General features: G+C 44.7%; 1 protein-coding gene across 1 annotated transcript in view; it reads left to right on the forward strand.

The window, feature by feature from the left end:
- LOC309622135 (uncharacterized protein) overlaps nucleotides 1-9,563 on the forward strand; it is a gene marked incomplete at both ends in the record, with an annotated part of 99,790 nt that extends 90,227 nt beyond the window's left edge. The window contains one exon of the mRNA XM_082409289.1: nucleotides 9,501-9,563. Within this exon, the coding sequence (XP_082265415.1) occupies nucleotides 9,501-9,563 (63 nt within the window). The remainder of the gene's footprint in view (nucleotides 1-9,500) is intronic.
- Between the last annotated feature and the right edge of the window lie 20 nt (nucleotides 9,564-9,583).

Raw genomic sequence — 9,583 nt, forward strand, 5'->3', positions numbered from 1 at the left:
GTTGGAGAAGCTCAGTTTGGTGTTCCTTTCGCTTCGTGTGGGGGATTGCTGGCTTCTCTTCTGCCTTGACTTTGTTCCCTGACTGCTTGTTCTCCTCAGCCTTGTTTCTCCCTCTGGTCCTTTTGGTCTTTTCCTGCCCGTGGCTCTTAGTTTTGCTGATCTTTCTGGATGCAGCTTTCTGAGGTTTGCCTTGAGAGTGCTTGGCCGTGTTCACAGGAGCCCTGTCACTGACTGCAGCGTGGCATATAACCACTTCTCCCCCTAACAGGCACTCTGGATTCTTTGGCTGGATTTTGGCCTTGGGAGCGCCACTGATAGGCTCAGAGGCTTTCTGTTTGTTCTTCCTGGGTTGATCAGAGGGAACCTTTATGACACTTGGCTTTTCCTGCACCTGATTCACCTTAATGGCTCTGGTGTCTTTAGCTTTGATCACGTTGGGACCTTGGGATTGATCAAGATCTTTCAAAGGATTAAAGAGCTGGGGAAGGTGAATATCCTCCGCCAGTGTAGTAATGTCTGCAAGACCACTGCTAGGTTCAATCCCATTTTCAAGTGTCCCTAGGTCCTGACGACTCCGGCTGTTCTCTCCCAGATCAGCATTTTCAGAACCAGGCTGCTCCTCTTGGCTGAGGGGATCGGTGCAGGCCAGCGGCTGGTGAATATCAGGGATTCCTAAAGGGAGTAGTGGAGGATCTTGGTTCTCTGTTGGGATCTGGTAGGCATCCAGAGGCTTTGAAAGCTTGGTTTTGATATCATCCACGTGCTTACTCTCTATTTGTCCCTGGCTTGGAGCTGGAGGCAGGGCCAGGAGACGCCTGGCACTCTGGACTGGAGCTGTCACTGAAATGTCCCCAAGTTCAGATGGTGGGTTACTCTCAAGTATGTGGCTGTTTCTGCTACTGCAGGACTTGGGGAGTTCTTGACTTTGTGTCACACAAAACGTCTGGCTTGGAGGTTGCAATCCCAGGGAATTTTTCATCACCAGGGGGGAGGTCTCCATCCCTACAAAGGGATCAAGGGAGAAGTCAGTCCCTGGTAAGTGAGATGCTCCCCCTAAACACCAACACAGCAGTCGTGTACCTTTCAAGGGGTTCAGGGGCAAGATGGGCAAGGCATTTCTACTAACTCTTCTTAAGGATCATGGACAGTGCCCTATGCTACGAGGTAAGCGGTGACTGTTGTAATTCTTACTGGTGAGCCTTTCCTGTCGCTGATTCTCGGCTCGCTTTGTATTTCATAGGACTGTTATAAGTCCAATACAAAATGAGTCTTATTTTTAAAAACCTGAAATGTTTTACAAAGCCTAGCATTCTCATATAGGGTCCTTTCCATTCTCCCCACTTTCCCGAGAGGCCAAGAACACGTCACACCATGAACTAGGAGACGGGGTAGAGCCCTTGCTGATGAAATACATCAACAAAGACAGAGTCTTAGCCTGCTTGCTCTCTGGACAGGATCTCGGACCACAAGGTCTTCAATCCTGGTATAAATGAAGGAAGTGAGGACAGTTCAACTGGCACTCTCATAACAAGAGTTCTGAAACACCTTCCGAAGAGACTATAGCAGTAGATGAGGGAAGGGAGTGCTACAGTGTGGCAGTACAGGGGGAACGATCGGCTACAGCAGTGAAAAGTGTGGTACCGATTGGTGTGCTCTCGGGGTTCTTGTACATGTAGCATAGATGACCTCTACAGTGGCCCTCCCACCTTCCCACCTGCATTAGGTGTTCTTTTTTTTGTAATTTATATTTATGTATTTATTTACTGTTTGAACTTATTTATTCTACGTATTTATTTTTTTGGCTGCACTGGGTCTCTCATTGCTGTGCACGGGCTTTCTCTAGTTGGCGGCTAGCGGGGGCTACTCTCGGTTGCGGTGTGCGGGCTTCTCATCGCGGTGGCTTCTCTTGTTGCGGAGCATGGGCTGTAGGCACGTGGGCTTCGGTAGTTGAGGCTCACGGGCTCTAGAATGCAGGCTCCGTCGTTGTGGCACATGCGCTTAGTTGCTGCACGGCATGTGGGATCTTCGCAGACCAGGGCTCGAACCCGTGTCCCCCGCATTGCATTGGCAGGCGGATTCTTAACCACGGCGCCACCAGGGAAGCCCTAGGTGTTCTCATAGAGAGTCTAAAAACAGAGGGCACTGAGCGAAGGTAGTGGTTATTAAAGGCTCAGGATCTAAATTCTACCTGCCTCTACACCCCTTCCCAGCTGTCGATTTGACCCCATTTTTGAGTGCCGACCTCATTCTTCAACTTTCTCTGGCGTTTGTTATACTCACCTTGAAAACTTGTTTCTGTGATGCGTTGAGCAGACACAGGGTGGCAGACTGCAGAGGTGGAAGCTGGTGGTCGGATATTTGTGGGCTGAATCTCCTTCAGTCCCATTCCCATTTCTGGTTGCCCAGAGGCCCGACTTCCTGTGTATGACGCCGAGCCGTAGGATTGCGGGCAGGAGCCAAGTTCTCCATACAGTAAAGACCCCAGTGTGCCTTGGTGATAGTAATATACCTGGCTTCCTTCCTGGCAGGGAAGTGGCAGGCGGCTCTGCCCCTGATTTGGAATCTGAGATGGTGTTCCCTGAGCAAGGCTGGCAGAAAGCGATGGATGTAGAGGGACCATGTTCTTGGCGTCTGAAGTTTTATCATACTGGGCTGCCAGAAACATGGAGGAGGCAGCTGTGTGGCGGTCAGTGAGTGCCAGAGTAAAGTCTCCGAGTGAAGAAGAATTCTTTTCAGTGCTTGCTGTGATGTCCCACTCAAGAACACCTGGATAGGAAGCAGCTGAAGTGGAGATCTGGCTGTGGTCAGTAACTCCAGATAACATAGTCGTGCTAGAATGTTGGTAAAGGTAGGCACTACCCATGAGTGTCTGGAAAGGGGTACCAGTAGCCGATGCCGAACTGACGGCAGGGGCAGAGACTCTGGAGAAGTTGCAGACACTTCGTGTTAGGGAAGTTGCATTGCTCACCACAGGAGGAGAATGCTGCAGAGAATTTAGAGTTCCAAGTAGAGATGGATGTTGGAAATTTTCTGTAAGAACAAGAGGGTCATGAAAAACTCAGGGAGGTTGAGAAATTCTCACTACGTTTGAGGAACGGCATCATCTGAAGGTTCTTGCTATCAGGACACCTCTACTATCACTACTTCCTGAGAAACCCAAAATCAGACAGTTAATGATGGCTGTAAGGACTGAGCAGTTTTCCACTCTTCTCTATTAACTGCCTGTGCTCCCATCTTGGGCACAGACGGGCAGAAGAGCCAAGTGGTGTGGTTCAGAGATTGTTCTCTAGGCTGGAAGCAACCTTCTCCCTGCCCTGTCTTTCCCTTCAGCCTGCACTCGTATTGACTTCTATGCTATTTCCTAGACTGGAAGCATTTTAGAACTAGGAGGCCCTTAGAGAACTTCGATGTTCTCAGTCTCATTTCGTGAGTAAGGAAACTGAGGCTCAGAGAGGTCGGGTTGACTTGTTCAAGTTCTCTCATTATGTTAGTATCATTACCAGGTTTCAGAACCTAAGTATCCTGACTTCCTTGCCAGGACTCCACTCTGAGCATGATACTGCCAGAAAGCAGGAGAAATAGAACTTATAATATAGGCATTTTTTTTGTCCATTAGAAAACAGTACGGCTATTACCATGGTCGTCTTCAGTGTCTCCCTTTGCTTGTGCAGTTCCCACGCTATTACCTAGAGGTGACGTACAGCTCAGTCCAACTGGTGAATTGAAAGAGTCATTTTTGCCCTCTTCAAGCCTGGTTTCTCATCCTACCTCAAAATGATTACCCGAAAGTGGATTTCTTAAGTGCTTTTGGAAAGGGAAAAGTTATCTGATTACTTCAGATTCCTCACCTATAAAGTGGTTATAACACCACCACCAATAATAATAGCAGTAATAATTAATAGATGAATAAGCTGATCTATTGCGTATGATTTATATGGAGGAAGATACAATAAGTTCTAGAAAGACAAAGAAAAATCATGACAAGCATATTACGTTAACGAAAAAGAAATCCATAGATATTAATGAAAACTGAGGTATGTGGCAAGTATCGAAGCCTAATGAATTTACTAACAAATGGCATTCTGTACTATCCATGCAATATTATGAAAGTGAATTTTGCCCACTCTATTTTAGTGAATACTATTAACCAGAAGACACGATGGAGGTGATAGAGGTGAATGAATTCCTAGCCAATGCATACAGACAGAGAAGGTATGTCAGTAAAAAATGCATAACAAGCAACAGAATGCAATAAATGTGCATGTATAGGTAGCCACAACACATATAGACAAGTATTTCAATGAAAACCGGTACGAAGCAGACAGCAAAATAATAAGTGTAAAAGAGTTTCATTATTGTGCTCCTTCATATTTTTACCCAGCAAGTAAGAGGTATTAAGCCTAGGAGAAATATATATTTCAATGAATATAGCTTATATAATAAGCAGAAAGGAAGCTTAAAATGTATCAGGAAGGTTTTTGGATTTATCCTAGAACTTAGATTAGAATCATCTTCAGCATCCAAGAAGATGGCATCCCAAAACCTCAAAAAACCATCATGCCTAGAATCCAATTAAAAAAGATTTTCAAATGTAAGAAAATCCACAGGACTCCACAATATGGTTTTCGATAAACGTGGATGTTTGTTTGTTTTGTTTCTTTGGCCGCGCCGCGTGGCCCTGGCCGTGAAAGCACCGAGTCCTAAGCACTGGACCGCCAGGGAATTCCCTAAGTGGGGGGGGGAATTAGAGATGTGGGGCTTGACTTTTTCTTCTTCTTCTTCGGTAGCTAAGCTCTACAAGCGAACGATGCTGTTGATCAATGTGCTCTCTGTGTTAGGAAGGAAATAACTGTAAAAATGAAAAGCAGCCTTGCCTTAGAACCTACATATCACACCAAGGAAAATAGTCCTTCTGATTCAATTTAGAAGATATCACTTAAAATGTTGAATTGGTGAAATGTCTACCTAGTTTAAAAATTAGAAAGAATAAAACACTGAAAAGCAGCCCCCTAGATAACCACTGTGGTTGCTTGTTTATAGGAGGCATCATTTCTAAAACGTATTTCTAAAATGTTTATATTCAAAACTGTCAAGTGGCCAACTGTATTCAGAGAGGCAATAAAAGAAAGAAAACGGAGTATGACTTTTCTGATAAGCTGCCTTTCCCGGTGATCCCCTGTTCTGGCCTTACTTTCCTTCTTAGTCTGTTAATGTAAGGGTTTGCTACCATCAACTTGGTTTTGCCCTGCTCTGAGCAGGTTTCCCTCTGTGCTGTTTCTGCTTTAATTGAAAATCTTTGGTTCCCATCAGCATTCCATTGCAAACTCCGTTTTTCTTGAGAGCTCCTCTATGCTTTCCCTCTTCATTCTTACATTTTCTCCCATCTCTTGGTGCCTGTTGGCCTGTGCTAATGAAAACCGTCCTAAACTTCCTTACGCTCGACTCTGTGCCTCCCTGTAGAGCCCAGTACTCTCCATCCTCTCTCCCTATTCTCTCTTTTCAACTAGTCGAAATCCTAGTGGAGGGAGACCATTAGAGATGAAACATCTTGGTATATATTGCTAGTTTTCTATGTCCCCTGGCTTTTCTGTGTTTCTGTTGAAACACTCTTGAGAAGTGTCTGATTTCGTTTTCTACATGGGTACCCTTTAAGGCTCAATACTGGAAAAGAAGGGGATCAGAGTGATCAACCCAATGTGGTATCCTAACGTAACAGTTAAGGAAAGCAACAGGCTTTGTGAGACAGCCAGTGATTTGTCCAAAGTCACACAGATAGTAAACGTCAAAGTCAAAAGTGAAATTAGGTCTCCAGACTTGTAGTTCAATACTTTCCCTCATTATTCCATGCTATTTTGAATCTCCTACTCAATTTAGGGGCAAAAGAAATCGAACGCAAAACTTTCCAAAGTTTCTTTTCTTACCTGACATGGTCAGAGAAGAGGAAGCATCCACTGCAGGTACAAGGGATGAGGAGACAACACTAGAGGATGTCTGAGTGGCTGCAGCTGAACGGCGCACGTGTCCAGTACAGAGGTCACTGGTTACTGGTCCAAACAGCTCCACGGAAACCCCAAGGCTCTACCAAGTGGTAGTAGGTTTGGGAGGAGAGTGATGTCACAAAGCAGGCAGTTGAAAGGTATGAGAGAGCCAATAGGGAGGTCCGATCCCCAACAGGAAGGCGGGCTTGGGTGAAGAGAGTGTAGGAGAGCTAAAACAACACCTGAGTTTCTGAGCTTTGGGGAGGAGGAAATCCTAGAAGACAGATTTACCTCCCCCAGGCTCTTCCATTAGGGAAATCATTGCCACATTTCTTACAGACGTTCATTAATACACTGAACTAAGAGTTACTTATATTCTACAGAGTATTCTATTTTATGTATCATATACTTAGAGCTATATAGATCTTCTTTAATTAATAATCCTTAGGAAGGAAAGAGCCATCTAGTTTGAACTATTACAGTTGTTCTGAAATCAGATGTGTCTAATGAGTGAACTGATAGCAGCTTTTAAGGAGCCAAAGTAGGGATTAAGAAGCTCTCTTTGTAACTTGGTTCAAGAGTAAGGTGAAGTTTCTTGAGTGTACCTTGTGGAGAATGTTGTGGTCCAAGGCTCTTCTCTTTTAGTTTCTTCTCCTTGACTCCTACCTTCCTTGGGCTGGGCTAGGCTGGGGGCCAGGTTGGACTTGCGACTTAACATTTCTCTTCCGCTTTCTCTTTTTTTTTTTTCTTCCATTATGGGCATTGCTTCGAGGACAAGCCTTGATCTTGCATTGGACGTTACTTCCTGTCAACTTCCAGCAGCAGGAGTCTTCTTTTCAGTGCTTGATGCTTCACGAAATAGACTCTGCCCGTTGGCAGCAAATACCAGAGAGCTAGGAGACAGAGCTGGTTGCAGACCTTTCCTCTTCCAGCCTTTGGTTGCAATTGTTTGGCCCATAATTTGCTAGCTCTAGTTCCTTGGGCCACACAGGTATCCTGCCATCTCCAGCTCTTGTTATATGTGAGAGACATTCTGAACACTGTCCCTTTTTCTTTGCACAGAAGTATATACAGTGTGGCAGTTACTGTAATCTCCTCCGCCTTGCAAACAGCCACTCTAGAATCTTGGACCTCTAGGACTCTCTGTCTTGCATGCTTGGGGGCAAGGCCAAGCAAAATGAAGAGGAGAATAATTAGAGAAAGAGGAGGACGTTGGTGGAGAATTGGGAGCAGGTAAGGTGAAAGGGCACAGGAGAAAAGAGATGCATGTAGACTTTTTGGTTTCTGTGGGAAACAGGTTGACACACTTGGGCCTCATTTGGTATTAACAGAACAGAGAGTTAAAGATCTAAGTAGCTAGATAGTGTGCAGCAACTGCCATGAAGTCTGTACACTGAAGAGAACAGTCTCACATCTAGTTTTCATTTTGTTTTATGTCATAGTACCTTATTTATAGCATTCACTGGTGTGTTTGTAGAATACAGATGTTTTCAAATGCTCTGGTTTTGTCTACATGGTTATCTCCTTGTCCTGTTTGTAAGGAATCCAACATTGTAAGACATATTGCATGTTTTTCTCTTGACGATTGTTGACCTTGAAGCGTCATGAACTAACTTGAGCTGTTGGATTCTGTGGAGAAACGTTCAAAAGGGTCTGTGAAAAAGGCACTGTGGTGAGTCGCATTATGCACCCGAGCGTAAGGAGCAAGATATCTGCCACCAGCCCAGCTTGGCCTGGATTGCCTCTGTTTTAGTTCCCCTGGTTAGTGCTTTTCTCCCTAACCACTCTTGTGACTGTGATAATGTGAGTAAGGGCGGAGTTGCTAATGATCTATGTGTGAGGTAAGCTGGTTTGAGGGAGGAAATCTATGGACCTAGTCATTTTCCTTGGTGGTAAGCTTTCAGGGGTGCAGAGATGGATCTTCCTGGGGCCTTTTCTGGTCCCAGGAAGATATCGCATAGATGGGACCTCCCAAGACACACATTGAATCTTTAGGCCTGTTTTTCCTATTATGAGGTACGAACGAGTTTCTTCACTGATGGGGATGATGCTTATCTGAGAAGAAATTGTGAAAGGTGGTGTAGTGTAGAGGTGTGGCTTAAGCTTTTAAGTTTTCCTCCAGGTTTTTCCCCTAAGCTTCCTACTTCGGACGGCCTACTTACATGATACTAGTAGGTGATGTCCGGCTAACAACTTCCTAAATATACCTGCAAGCCAGATCAGTGTCTCTTTTCTCTGTATTCCCATGGAAATCAAGAGTCCCGCCGAATTTTCCATCGAAACAGTTGATTTGTGTTGTCTCTAGGAATTCTAAAGGGCGTACCGTTGCTTCCTAACCGGTGTCATTTGGGAGATCCGCCTCTGTACGTTCAAATGATTAATTTTGAGACTTTGCTCATGTGTGCAGTAAACCCTTGAATTCCCTAAGACCTTCCTTTCCTCCATCTCCTACCCCATTAAGCCCGCTTCAGTTCATCTCCTGAATTTCTTTGGAATCTGTCAGCCAGCTCTTCCTCAACTTCCTAATACTGAACTTGCCTGTCTGTTGCGATTAGGTCCTAACTGGTGTCCATATATCTTGTTTCCTTCCAATCCACTCTTCACACAAGAAACCTTCAAAGCAAGTTGGAACGTTGCTCATAAACATCGCTCACAAGCATTGTTTTGAGAATAGAAAACACACTGTTGGCCTTTAAGACTCTGCGTGGTCTAGAATCCTCTCTGCTTCTCTAGCCCCATCTTGTGCCACTTTTGCCCTCACTTTCTATGCTTCAGATACACTGAATTAACCTTAGTTCTCACTCATCTGACAGAAGTCAGTTCAGATACTATTTTTCACTGTGATTCCTAGCATTAAGGAATTTGATTATCAGGTTTTGTATGAGGACTATTTCATCAGGGGTACAGAAGTTCTGGCCATCTCTGGTTTTGGATATCCCTTATTTGTTGAGACCTTTGCGTTGTTTGGTTGCCTTTTGTCTGTTTTCCAGATGGGAAAACAGGAACAAGGGAAGTATAGGTTATTACTAGGTGGGGTTGAACAAGTGGAGCAGCAAACTGCAAAGCAGAAAGAAGAGGGACGTACTATAGAGGGATATGACTTCCATTCTCAAGGCGCCTGCATCCTGTGCAGGGAGACAGCCTAACATAAAATGTGCCTAACAACAAATATATTGACTTCTTACTAAAAATCTCCAGTTCATAGAACCGAGGGGTTTGTACCTTCTCCTTTAAAAGTGATAGTCCTGGGACTTCCCCGGTGGTCCCGTGGTGAAGACTCTGCGCTTCCAACGCAGCAGGCGTGGGTTCAATCCCTGGTTGGGGAGCTAAGATCCCACATGCTGCGCAGCCAAAGAAATTTTTTTCGAACGTTATACTCCTGTATTGTTGGCTTTAGTGGTTTAGATTTTGTTGTACTGTTAAGAAGATTTCAGTTTATTTACCGGGAACAAACAACACATAATGTAAAAATAGTTTCCCAGAAACGATTTCCATCATTCTCTTCCTCCCTTTCTCCCGCAGACTGGTGTTTCACCTTGACAAGTTCTCTGTCATTCCATAGGAAAGCTGTCTGGCTTGGAGGTTGCAATCTCAGGGAATTTTTC

The sequence above is a fragment of the Balaenoptera borealis genome (genome assembly GCF_965194805.1).
Source record: "Balaenoptera borealis genome assembly, contig: HAP1_SCAFFOLD_1613, whole genome shotgun sequence".
Classification (NCBI taxonomy): Eukaryota; Metazoa; Chordata; class Mammalia; order Artiodactyla; family Balaenopteridae; genus Balaenoptera; species Balaenoptera borealis.